This window comes from Micrasema longulum, unplaced genomic scaffold, assembly GCF_059751315.1.
Source record: "Micrasema longulum isolate JH-2025_06_02 unplaced genomic scaffold, ASM5975131v1 h1tg001665l, whole genome shotgun sequence".
In the NCBI taxonomy this organism is placed as follows: domain Eukaryota; kingdom Metazoa; phylum Arthropoda; class Insecta; order Trichoptera; family Brachycentridae; genus Micrasema; species Micrasema longulum.
Genome location: NW_028278844.1, coordinates 186139 through 200203, shown reverse-complemented (window position 1 = coordinate 200203; position 14065 = coordinate 186139). Strand labels below are relative to the sequence as shown.

At 33.8% G+C, this 14065-nt stretch overlaps 1 protein-coding gene across 1 annotated transcript; it reads right to left on the bottom strand.

The window, feature by feature from the left end:
- Positions 1-1092: 1092 nt before the first annotated feature.
- Positions 1093-12749, bottom strand: LOC148274384 (uncharacterized). Its single transcript, XM_088237177.1, has 6 exons — positions 12485-12749; positions 10319-11096; positions 9139-9328; positions 7801-7884; positions 7150-7299; positions 1093-5668 (listed from the first exon to the last, which is right to left on the bottom strand). The coding sequence occupies exons 1-6, from the start codon at positions 12614-12616 to the stop codon at positions 5488-5490; spliced, it is 1515 nt and encodes a 504-aa protein (XP_088093303.1). The 5' UTR covers positions 12617-12749; the 3' UTR covers positions 1093-5487.
- Between the last annotated feature and the right edge of the window lie 1316 nt (positions 12750-14065).

Below are 14065 nucleotides of genomic sequence, written 5' to 3'. Positions count from 1 at the left end.
AAAATATTGTTTATTATTTTTTTCTTACATTTTCAGGAAACTTTGCACTGCAATTTAATGCTCCAATTTTTAAAAGAGATCACGGCATTTTGTGTTCTGTTATCATTTATCGTCTTTATTACCGGTACTATCCTAACCATAAAAGGTACTACCTCTTGTGATAAGTCATTGTGACTTATTAGGAAATGGATGTTCCTTAAATCCCCACCGACGTTTCTGCGTCACGCTCCAGGTTATGTCTTTCGACGCTGAAAAGAGGGCAATACATCAGCAAGTGGGGAACATCTTGAGGGGCTTCATCATCACATGGACAGCAGAAAATTTAAATCGGTGCAGGTAGCTCGTAAACCCCCCATGACCCGTGAGAATTTGTGTGAGTTCAAAGCCCATACATCGCTTTTTCCTGAAATCAAAGGCATTTTTTCAACAATCGATTGAGACGGTCTTCATGTTACGGTTTCAGCAGATTATATTTATTTATATATACGCCCAATGGGCATTTTTAAGGACATACTTATACATAGAAAATTATTATAAACGAAAGTAGAAAGACAATGGTATATAGTAGACTTGATGAGAGTGGAAGCGGGAGAAAGAGAGGTGTTTATAATTGAATTTGATTCAGTGATCGTTTGAAAGAAGACAACTTGTTGTCAAAGAAATCAAGACTGGTTTGTTTGTTGGCAGACCTAAGAATTCTGGGCATAGGGGAATGAAAACCACAGTTACATCTGTAGGTTATCGGTGTGAAAGAGTAAGTTTTGTCTGAGGTTTCTAGTTGGGATATTTAATTTTATTGTTGTTATGTCAGTAGTTCAGGCGCATCAAAGAGTGAGTTGAGAATTCAACGGTCTTGAAGAGATAATATATCTAAGCTAGTTTCTAACTCATTATACCGTATATTGGTCTCTGGATAAGCCCAGCCTCCAGCCTATCTTTCTTAAAAATCGATGTTGAACTGATTCAATATTTTTGACGTTCACATCATAATATGGAGACCAGATAACAGAGGAATACTCTAGGTATGTATCTTTTAGAAAAACAAAAATTAAATATCGGACAGGGAAAAAATGTTGAAATAAAACACAAATATATGGAAGCTGGTAAACAAAAAGATGTTTATTTTCACATTGACACATTCACATACAATATTATACATTATAGTCGGGCCATTACATCACATGGCAGTTTGTCCTAATCTATGACATTCTATATCGAACAAACAGCGTATACATAAACACATTACATACGATTACATAGTACAAAAGGTAATACAAATACAAAACATTTATTCAACTTCTTCGTCCCCTATTCCGCACGCCATTGTGCTAAGGGCACTGCGTTGATGAACCATTTGTCACACGAAGGCAAGGTGATCAGACTTACGCTTCGCTACTAAATACTGTACTATTCATAATTTTTGTGTTGCAGCCCAGTGGTTAGGTCGCAAAGGGTCATGCTAATTTAGATTTTGAATATGTTGTGTTGAACAGAAATCTTCAAAAGTGCTCACACTGACGAGCGCACAGGCTTGCCAAATTAAAAAACTTGGATTTTAATGAGGGCTTAGGAATTACAACATATCCAAAACAGCAAGGTAAAATACACTTAGCCACTAGACTGTCGATTGACAGAAAAATATTTTTGGTATTACATCAATGGCGCTGTGATTTTTATAATAATATTAGCAATTCTTCTATTCAATGTAGGGATTATTATCATTTTTCTTACATTTTATTATAGGCTAATTTTTTTGTAAGCATTAAACGTCGTTTTGTGTTCAGGTTTCCCCACCTCTTTAAATGTAGTCATAACATCACTTCTCATCATATCTCACTATCATCACTCACGTGTTTGGCAAATTAATTAAATAAAATAATAAGCCCCAAGAAATAAAGGCGATCCGTAAATCATGCTTTATACGGTAATAATTATTGCGGACCTGTCTTTGAGAAAAAAATATGCAGAATTTTTTTATTATTAAGATAGTAGACAGTGGGATTTACCAGGCTAGGAATAGCAGGCGTCACATTCAAAACTTTAAAAAAATCATAGCGCTAATAATACGATACACAAAATTGAAAAAAAAAATATTTTTGAACCTAACCAGTTTAACAGTCTTTTAACAAATAAAAAAAATTAAAAAACAACTGAACTTTTTCACTGTGACAGTATTCTAAAGGTCAATTTTATTCTATGATTTCTTCCAGTATTAGCTTTGATTAGCTAATACCGTGGCTAGTTATTTCCTCTGGAATTTGACGCTGATAAGATCAGGGATAGTAATATAAAACTACAAAGTCAAAAAGTTTGAAAGTTGTCGAGGTCTTCTTTCGAAATATGCTGTTGATCTTTTTTACTGAGTAGTCATTTTATGTGCATATAGATATGTGTATACATACATGAAAACAATTTATTTCTTTGGAAGCTGCTGCAGTTCATTGGGTGAATTTCTAATCCTGAACCAGACATGTGCCAAATTTACAAAGGCATTATTATTATTATTTAGGATAATTTATATAGCGCCATTTTCGTGGGCACTGTACAGTAAAAAAATCTCAACACGTCTCAGAACTATAATTATTATTGGCGGCCCCCGTGGTGCAGTGGTCAAGACGCTTGACTCACGTAGGGAAGGTTCCAGGTTCGATTCCCGGTGAGAATACAAAAAAATTACATGATTTTTCTCAAGCCTGGGTGTTCTGTGTTGTAATTCAGCACTGTAATTGGGCCTCCTGGCCTGTTGTGATGCAAAAAAATATTTGAAATATTAAGAAATATTTATATTACTTACCCAAATATTTTTTTTTTTTTGTAAATGAGAAAAACTCGCTGTTAGAAAATGGAAATCAAGTTGTGGCAGAGCCTCGGACCTCTGATATGTGAGTCCGGGACACACGCCACATTACCACAACCTGGAACTGATTAATTTCTCTGTCAATTTACAATTCTTTTGACATTGTTAAAGCTTTTTTTGCCATTGCCCGTGTAAAGCCTTAATATGTTACAATTTATTAATATAATAATTAAATCTATAAATAAATTATAAAAATTAAATTTCACAATCGTTTTTTAAATAAATTACACAACTTAAAATTAGTTGATGTATCTATAAAATGACTAATATAATCACATAAATTTCATAAGTCAAACAAATCAATAAATCAAATAAATTAAATTTTATGATTGATCTGAAAAATAATACAAGTTATTTTAATTTAATTAAATCACAATAAATAACACAGTAAATTTAATAAATCTGGGGGGTTTATGTCAGAAGTGCTCGGAGTGTCATATTTTAGTTAAAATGAGTTAAGTATCAGAAATTATTCGTAAATAAGTGTACACAAAAATATTTGTCAAGCGTATTTCAAAATAGTGTTTTGACATATTTTACACCAAGAAATGTATATGTTGACATAAGCGATAAAGTTATTAAGATTTTTAGCGTAAAAACAGAGTTAAAAATATGATATTTTATTAAAATGGACGCCAGAAAATACATGTCGACCACGTCACACAAAACTACTTCTAAGATTTTTCACTTAAAAGGTTTTTCATTGTAATCAATTAATCAACAATATTTTGAATTTATCTAAATTTTTGTAGCCAGTTAATATTAACAGCTCCCCAGGGAGTTGAATCCAGTCCTTGTCTACAAAAATATGGACAAACTCAAAATATTGTTGATAAATCCACCTGGTCCACGAAGAAGTACAGAAATTGAACATTTTTCAGGCATTGCTTAGTATGTAGGTGAAATAATTCAATCAGATGAATCTCACCCGCATAAATAAAGGTTTCAGCTCTTTAACTTCACAAACATCAACAGATGAAAGAATTGAAGGAATATAGATGTTCAAATATGGGCAAAATCGTGAATGTTACACAGAGTGTAATCTGGCGACTTAAACCAGCCAATGGCAGATCATAAGCCCTGTAAATGCCTAGACTTCAATATTACCCCCTCTAAAATGTTCTTCATCTCTGTTGTAATATGTAAAGTAATCAATTAATTTTAATATAAAGAAAAAAAACTGATGTTTTGAGTATATCCAAATGCTTGCAGACTGGCTGGATTTTCTCCCCAGGGAGTTGTTCATATTTAAACAGAGAGGGAATACATTTTTGAGAAGGGGTATATAACATTCACACGTGTAAATGCCTAGACTTCCATATTCCCTTCTCAATAATGTTTTCCCTCTCTGTTGCAATAAATTTAAATAATCTCCTCTCCGTTAAACAGTTTACTTTTACGATATAAACACTTCTAGAATTAACCCCCCAAGATATACATTTTTTAATAAATTATTAAATTACACAATACATAGAAAACACTACTTTTATAAATTCGAACAAGTTTCACTACCTCGTCTCTTGTTGTCGACCTTTATTATGTTAAGTTATAATATAATAGTGAACTGGATTAGGTCTAGGTAGGCAGGCCAACTGTTTTATATTAACAAAACATGGCCGTGTTATGTATTTTGGTAAGAATGGTATAGTAAAAGGATGTCCCATATTTTTACCAAATCTTCTCATTTTTTATAATATCGCACCATTTTTACTTTAGCGACAATTGTACCAAAAAAAAGTTAGGTTAAAAAAAGATATTGTTAATCCCACGCAAATTTACAGGGTCATAACTGGAAGCTCTATCGTCCCCAATCCCAAGGTAAACTTCCTTTCCCGCGGGTGTCTGAAAAGTCTGAAAAGACTGGAATAAATTGCCAAGACTAGTCGTCCATTCCATTCAACTTCACAAACATCAACAGATGGTAGAATTTAAGGAATATAGATTTTCAAATAAAGACAAAATGATGAATGTTATACAGTTGTAAAGTGGCCACTTGAACCAGCCAGGCCCTGCAAATACCTAGACTTCTATAGAATGTTCTTCCTCTCTGTTGTAATATATTTTTAAGAAACATTTCGGTAAAAGGCGATTTTCAACTACAATACTTTACTAAAAGGTAATTATAGACCGAAATATTTCACCAAAAAGTGGTTTTTGGCTGCAACATTTCACTAAAATGTGGCTTTAGACCGAAATATTTCACCAAAAAGTGGTTTTTGACTGCGACATTTCACTAAAATGTGGTTTTTTACTGCAACATTTCACTAAAATGTGGTTTTAGATTGCAACATTTTAATATAATGTGGTTTTAGACCGAAATATTTCACTAAAAAGAGGTTCTTGACTGCAACATTTGACTAAAATGTGGTTTTTGACAGCAACATTTCACCAAAATGTGGTTTAAGACTGCAATAATTTACTAAAAGGTGGTTTTAGACTCCAATATTTTACTGCGCCTGAACTGCCCACCGGAAGCCTTAAACTGACCACTTGGCTTTAATCGAGATACACCGCACTAGGTATGCCACTGCAGAGTTCTATGCATAATATACATAACTGGTTTGTAAAGTATTTTTCCACTTAATAAAGTACCAATGGTGCGATATAGAGTATACAAGCGTAGCACCCGACTAGACGGACAGTGTTGAAGTGACAGATGAGCCGGTAGAATGTTTCTTGGCGGAGGGCTCGATGCAGTGGACGCGAGCCTCGTGCTTCTGTTTGTGCTCCTTACGATTGAACTTGGAATTGCAGTAAGAACATGCAAACCTTCTCTCCCCGGTGTGAATCATTATGTGCTTCTGGAGAACACTGCAAATAGAAATACAATACTGTTTATCAATGTCTAGACTTCCATATTCCCTTCTCAAAATTATTTTTCATCCCCGTTGGAGCAAATTATATTTCCCTATTGCCTTCCCGTTCTCTAATGAACTTTTATCATGGTCAGACGTGATGTTACTATGGGCACGCACTCACACGCTGCATTTTGACCGCTTGCAACACCAAGCGTAAGGCGCAGACCGGAACTCCATGACATCGGCATGATCGAGCGACTTAAGAATCTACGCGTCCCTCGTTGACTTCAGTTCATTTGGTGTTTCATTCTTTCTAACACCCACTCAATATACATTTGTGTTTTATTCATTTAGTGTTGTACTTAATTTAATCCCTTTTTGTATAATCTTGTATTTATCTATTATCTATTAAAACCTCAGAACAATGTAAGTGAATCTCTAATTTTATTTTACGCAACCTTACAACAAAAGTGCGGTAAGTCAAACCAACTATGTCACTCAAACAAAAGAGTTCACTACACTACGCAGAAATATGCCGTCAATATGTTGATCATTGAACCAACCACATCGAAAATATAGTGAACCGGGCACACTGAAACTTAGGTTTTGTTATCTGCACTTGCCAAGTTTTTAATGATATTGGTAGTATCAAATTGATTTATTTCGCTTATGTTCGCAGTCTCCTTGAATATGTCTCCTCTGTGTGGTCTCCTCAGTATTCCATACACAAGATAAGGCTTGAAAATATTCAGAAAACATTTTTGAGACATCTCAATTGGAGATCCAGATTTACGGACCTTAACTATAAAACTTCTTGTCATAAACATAATATACATACTTAGACTTGAGGATCGTCGTTTGGTATTAGATATGGGGATTTTACATGATATTCTTAATGAACGTCTTGGTAGTCCTGTTCTGGTTTCTAAGTTGGCCCTTAATGTACCTGGCTACCGCACCCGTCACACAAATCTATCTCTTTTCCATGTACCTACAGTTCGCACCAACTATGCACAGAACTCTCCTCTGATTCGCTTGACGCGTAATTATAATGTATTTTTCAATAACGTAGACATATTTAACTGCAGTAAACTCACTTTTAAAACCAAAATGAAAAAACTATTACATGAAAAAAATTATGTTTCTTTATAAAAAAAATATATTTTTACATTAAGGTTTTTACAATAAATTTAAGTTGTTTCTATTCACTCATATCAAACACACACTCACCCTGTCCATAAACCTACCCTCACACCCATATACAATCACACACATATTCACACACCCACCAAAACCACACTCCACTTTTTTACACATGCATCCTCACACAAAAAAAAAATCTAACTGAACTGGATTTTTATAATTGTATTTATGTGGAAAAATTTGGCTTTATTTTATGTTTTTTTTATAATGTTGTGTATATTTTTTTGTATTGCTGTTGTTTTTCTGAATAAACAAAATTAAAATCATAGATATATAATGTATGGTACTTACAAGGAAAACAGGAAGCTCTTAGGGCAGTGCGGACATTTGAAATTGCGTACATTGTCGTGTCTCTTGGAGTGAATGTTTCTTTCTTGAGCCGTCACAAACGCCTTCCCGCAAGTTTTACATGGGTAATTTTTCTCTTTGGGATGGTGGTATCTAGAAAGAAATATGGGGAAAAATAAACTAAATTGGAGACCATTCGAAAATAAAAGAAAAGTGGGGAGACCACAGAGGAGATGGACCGATGACGACGTTGAACTCTTTAATGGGATATTATTTAAAGCTACCTTACGTTAACAGGCCTTACAATTACATTTAATTACAGTGGTAAATTACAAGACAGTACCACCCAGGCTTGACAAAAATCACATTTAATATTTGTGTTCTCGCCAGGAATCGACCACAGAACCTTCCGTGTGTGAGTCAAGTGAAGACACTTGACTGGTTAAGAAACCACTACACCATGAAGCCGCCTAGGAGGGGAGTCAAGTGAAGCTACCTTACTTTAAAGGGGAGTTAAGTGAAGCTACCTTACTTTAAAGGGGAGTCAAGTGAAGCTACCTTACTTTAAAGGGGAGTTAAGTGAAGCCACCTTACTTTAAAGGGGAGTTAAATAAAGCTACCTTACTTTAAAGTGATTTGAAAATTGAATGATACCTTATGTGAATACCAAGTTGTTTTTCATCTGCGGATTGGTGAGAACAGTATTGGCAGATGAAACTCTTTTCTTTGTGGATGATTCTGTAAGGGTACAAAAATAATACATGAAACAGTTGTGATCCGAAACCGGTTGGCAAATTACTTTTTTTGTATATTTTTTTATTACTTAATATGATTTATAATTTACGCATACAATACTTTTCACCCAAGATTTAGAAACAAAAATTAAACATAAAAGTTATATAACTCATTCAAAAGAAGTTTAAAACAATTCAAAAATAAATGTAAAAATTAAATTAGATAATAAAATATTTTAAAGGATTAATATAACAAGAAAATCATAAAGCACTGTTTCATAAATATAATAATTATACTACAGGTTTAATTACCATTCACCATCTTTGAAAATGTTCAATAGGTTTGTTCTATAAGAACAATACCCTACACTAAATATATCAGATACGTGGGAATAACTATCGCTGAGTTCCTGGAGTCTATTTAATATGGCATTACAAGTATATACTGTCCGTGAATTGTTGCTATAAAATAGTAGCATCTGTTTAGTAATTCTTCCAGGCACCCTGAAGTTGATGACAGATAACAGTCGAGAGCAAGAGCCGCAACTTGTAAAAGAACGGCATCTTTCTTCTCAGAATTTCCCCTTAGCTTTGCCAAACGCTGTATCAAACAAAATACGCAGCAGCGTTGGGAGGATCATTATCGTGCTTCTTCTACAGGTAAAATCACTAAAATGTTTTTCCCAACGCTGGCTGATGCAGCAAACTTCCGTCGTCATCACCAAAGTACTTTCGAAACGACCCAAATTTTTACCGGACACGGAGCTATGAGAAGTTACCTTTATAGGTTTAGATTAAGGAATGATGACTATTGTCCGTGCGATGATATTTCTTCACAGAGTATCGAACATCTGTTATTTCAGTGCCAATTTTTCAGTTTACAATGCCATAATCTTGAAGCAGAATGCAGGAAAGATGGAATATCCTTAACAGATATCCACACTGTAGTTAAAAGTAGTTAACTTTGCAACAATGGTGATTGGACTCATAAGGGTAATAAACCAAAATCAGTGATCAAACATCCCATTTCCAAGACAGACAAAAACGAATATTTCCGAGTACCTTAGCCTTGTACATGACACGTAAGGCTACTAAAGGCTATTACAGGGGTCCAAATATATATAAAAAAAGAAAAAAAAAGAGAGATAAAAGTATATGATAGTGATAATGAATAATCTTTGGTGTTGCTTTGTACTAAGATGCCATGTTATATTTAAGAAAAAATTGATACGAATGGTTAGATTAAGAGTGCGGTTACTGGTGTATCTGCAGGCGGCTGGGCTTGTTGAAGGCCTTGTGGCAGCCGGGGTGGGCGCAGGGGAAGGGCAGGGGGTGGGCGTGCAAGCGGCGGTGCGAGTCCAGCGCCGAGCCGCGCTTGAACTGCTTCCCGCACTCCCCGCACTGCAGCGACTCGTGCGCCGATCGATGCGCCGACTCGGAGCTGAAGTCTGGCACATCATGCATACATGGATTATTATTCGCATCAGTTTGACTAGTTATGTTCATTTAAACAATAGCAAAATGGTTTTTATGGAATAATTGGTCGGGGGGAGCCCACAGTAATTATGTTGAGTCTTTAGGAACCGTACAAAAACAAATTATTTATGAAGTGGTCAGCGTAGAAATGATGTAACCCACAAACATGTGGAACTGAGATAATGCCATTCAAAGTTTCGCCATGTACATAGTTCTGAGAACAAACTGGTAATGGTTATTAATGGATGGGGAAAAGTGGGTCCAATCACTTCTAGTTTATAAAACACATAGTTATGGACCATTGTTTCCAATGTTAATGTCAATTTATACATATTAGTGGATTACGTTACTCCACACACAAATATAACTTTTCCCTCCAACCAATTATTTCAGGAAGCAGAAATTGTGGAGCTACGAGAAATCTTTTACCAACAGTGTCTAAAATATGTTCTTATAAGGCAACATTTATTTAAATAGCCGCGAAGGTTTTCACAGTCAATTTTATCTGTCACTGCTCCTGCAATGGTAGCCGAAACGTCAGAACTAATCCAACATACACGGTATCACCCAAAAAATAAACATATTGACAACTTTTATTTTTTTAAAATTTTAATAGATATGGCAAAAGATAAAATAGTGTATTAGAAATCCTTCATTGTAAATCAAGGCTCGCGCAAAGATACTCATTTTTCATAGCTCCAAAACTGTTCAATGCATTCCCAAAGGATAATAATATGGTAGAGATAAATTATTTGAATTTGTTTTGATTTAAAATTTTGTTGAAATTATAAATAAAAAGGCAGATTGAAATACATAACATATTGACTAATCTGCTTTCCTTCCATACTTTCATTTGTTTTTTTTATATATTTTGATATTTTTTCACTATTTATTTTTGTATTATTTAATTTAGTTCTCACTGTTATTTGGCATATTATTTACTAGTCCAAAAATCTGCTTACTCTTTTTGCACAGTTCACAGTAGTACCCTCTCACACCGACATGCGCAAGCTCGTGCTTTTTTAAATTGTACTTTTGTTTGAAAATTTTCTGGCAAAAACTGCACTGGTTCAAAGGTTTTACTTTCAACTTCTTATTTGCGACATCTCCTTTGCATTTCTTCTTACATTTCCCTTCCTCCAAGCCAGCTGCGGAATGTTTTTTCTTCTTTTTAATTTTTCCAGCAGCCAAAACTGTGCAGCCAGACTCCAGAGATTCAGATTCGAAATTGCATTCGCCGTTGTTGAAGAACTGACTAGTTATTGAATCGACATTTTCTTCACTTTCGTCTATGGAATCCAAATTTGAATCGTCAATTTCGTATGTCGTAAATTTAGACTCGCTGAAGTTTTCATTCACGCAAGAACCAAAAGACGACTTACTTTCGCTTATCATGTGATTTTTTTCATAATAATATTCTTCTTCATAAAACCCCGCTGACTGGAAGGACTCGACGAAAATATCTTCAGATTTAATGAATACATCCGTCATTTTGGCATCGAGAAAAACACGTTCCAATTTAATGTTATCGGTGTCCGTTGAGTAATATTCATTTGTTTTTATATTTTCGTATGTTTTTGGATCATTTTTTAATTCGAGTATATTGTTCTGGTCTTGCGAATATTGATTGATAAGTTTGTTGTAAGATTCTTCGCATTGAAGTCTGAATTTGTAGGCGGATATTAATTTTTCGAGACACGTTTGGCAAATATTTTTCGGTAGACCATCATTCTCGTATGTCTGAAACAGAATTATAATTTTTTTTTTGGGCGTGTGCAAATTCTTATACTGGTTTTAACTCCAATGAGAGTTACAATATTTTGAGTTTGTCCAAATGTTTGCAGACAAAAGACAGCTCTTTGACTTCACAAAAAACAACAGATGGAAGAATTGAAAAAATATGTATCTGTAATATCTTTTTCTACTTTTAAAAAATATTTTAAGCCATGTTGTGGTGTAGATTAAACTAATATTATTAGTTGGCCTAGTGGTGTAGTGGTCAGCAAGTTTGCCTACCAAGCGAGAGGTCTCGGGTTCGATTCCCGATATGGTGACATGAAATATTTATTTGAAAAGGTATTTTTACACTAGAATATTTCGTAGTCCCTGGACCTGAAGCCTAAGACTGATCATCTTACCTTCGTGTAACAGAAATGATCGAGACACACTGCGATTGGTGTACCTATGCAGTGCCCTATGCATTATTAGGTGCAGAAAATCAAGAGGAAAAAAGTTAAATATATTTTTTTAAATCATCAAAACGACACAGTTTTCCCTGAAGATGGCTCCTGCAATGGTAGCCAAAACGTCGGATCAAATCCAACATACACGGTATCACCCAAAAAAGATACATAATATTGATAACAGTGACCGTGAAAACCTTCGCACCTATTTGATGTATTATTATTTTTGAATTTACGTAGAAACAAATAAATTTAAATAATTATTAATTAGGATGTTTTTATTTGTCCCACTTTATTAAGTACAGTATAAAATTATTTTTATTTTCCAAGTCAAAAACAACTCAAAAAAATTAGAAAATAATCGCTAATACTAAAACACAAAAGCCACAAAACTTAATTTATTAGCTCCCACAAGTCTCCTGATCATTGAACTATACAAACATTGAGGTTACAGTAAATATTTTTTACACCATCAAAAAATCAATATTTTTTACACCAACTTTTTCAAAACTAAAAAATGATTTTTGATATATTATTTATATGCAGAAAAACATGTTTTACAGATGCAATTAAGCATTTCATGGGACGCAAAACATACTTAAATCAGAAATTACGTTACAACAACTTAAAGGTACATACTTAGCAAATCATTTTGAAGCATTTTCCAAAAATGTAAGGCAAATAAACACAATTATGTATTTATTTATTACAAAAATGACTTTATATTGTATATTTGTATGTGCGTTTTGTTTACAAATCTTTAGCGTATGTAAATAAAAGTAAAATATCGGATTTTAAGTTGAAATTGTGTATTTTTGTTACGCTAAAACCGTGTTTGTTTGTGTCCATTTTTTCTTAATTTGAATTCGTCTATGATATATTGTAAGAAAATAACGTCTTATTTCACAAAACTTGGCAAATTACACTGGCTGATAGAAAACTTACCGGGACCCCGGTTATTTTCACGATTGCATCGGCGCAAGACATTTCAATACCGTTTAAAATGTTTGTTGTAAAAGCCGGTTTCATTGTTTCCCCTCGTTCTAGGCAAGAACGACATACCGCGTCGAACTGCATTATTTAGTACACCAAATACTGCAAATGACGTAATGTTTATTTCATAAAAACAGAAAATTACACAAAAATCAATAAATGAAACCAAAATATTTGTTTTAGGGTGACAGCTGACAGACGTCAAATTTATGTGGCCATCAAGTCGACCGATTTCACGGAAAGGTACACTGTAAAATGTAAGGAAGTGCTTACTTACAGGGGTACATCGTTCAGATATCATGACCGTTTCCAGGATGTAACAAAATAAAATAAAAGTAACTGGAAACAAAGTTCCACAAAAAACAAACAGGAAGCAAATTATTGAACTAAAAGGGTTCAACTTTCCGTCTAAAAAGCAGGGATCTACGGTGACCGGGAACTCGATTAAAAATATAAAAGGGGTTCTCAAATCTCGATGCCTTAGCATTCAGAGTAAACTTGGCATTCCTATTTGATTGCAATTACTATAATTGCCATCTGCCCGTGTTTAAACATCTTTCTTCAATACTATTTACCTTATTCAACTTAACTGATTTATAAAAAAGTAATATTTCTAAGTTCTTCTTCCTTCAAAAAAGCATCCAAATGGTTTTTGAACTGGTTGACTGAAATGAAATTGATAACTAGACTTGGCAATTTATTCCAGTCTGAAACTACCCTGCTGGAAAGGAAGTTTTTCTTGGGATTGAGGTGGAATTTGGGGACGATAGAGCTTCCAGCTATGACCTCGTAAATTTTTATTGGGATTTAATTGATACATCTCATGCAGGGGGCAGTCATAGTAATTATTGAGTATCTTCAATTAAATTTATTTAACAATAGAATCACTATGTAAAGCGCCCTTGAGGTATTTTATTACGAAAATGGCACTATATAAGTTTTCCATAATAATAATCTTATAAGTTTCGATTAAGTCCCCTCTCTACCCCCGTTTTTCCAATAATGTAAGTCCTAGGGCTTTTAATTTGCCGTATTAAGGCATACTTTTGAGTAATTTGGGGATTTTTTAAGCACATCTTTGGACTTATATATCTTACATACTTACACGTTTAATACAAATATTTAAAATGTGGGCTGAACATTGACTTAAATACGTGTATTAATATGTCAATGGGGTTGAATAAATAAGATATTTGGACCTTTTGTAAAACCAGTGAAAGCTTTTTATTTAAATTATTATTTTAATAGTAGTAAATAAGTTAAAATAAACAGACAAAATATGAAGTAAATTGACACTTTATTTGTACAGAGAAGGCAATTTATAGAAAAAAATGGACATCATTTTTTAGTATTTTTTTAAAAATTACAGAAAATATCAGCAGAAATTTACAATAAGTAATTTATCATTTACAAAATATAATTATTTCAAAGTCTTACTATGAATAATATGTACATTTTGTTCATCCAGCCAACTCTACTACTAATGTATGGGAGCGAAGTATGGAATTGGTAAAATAATAATGAAAGTAGGTT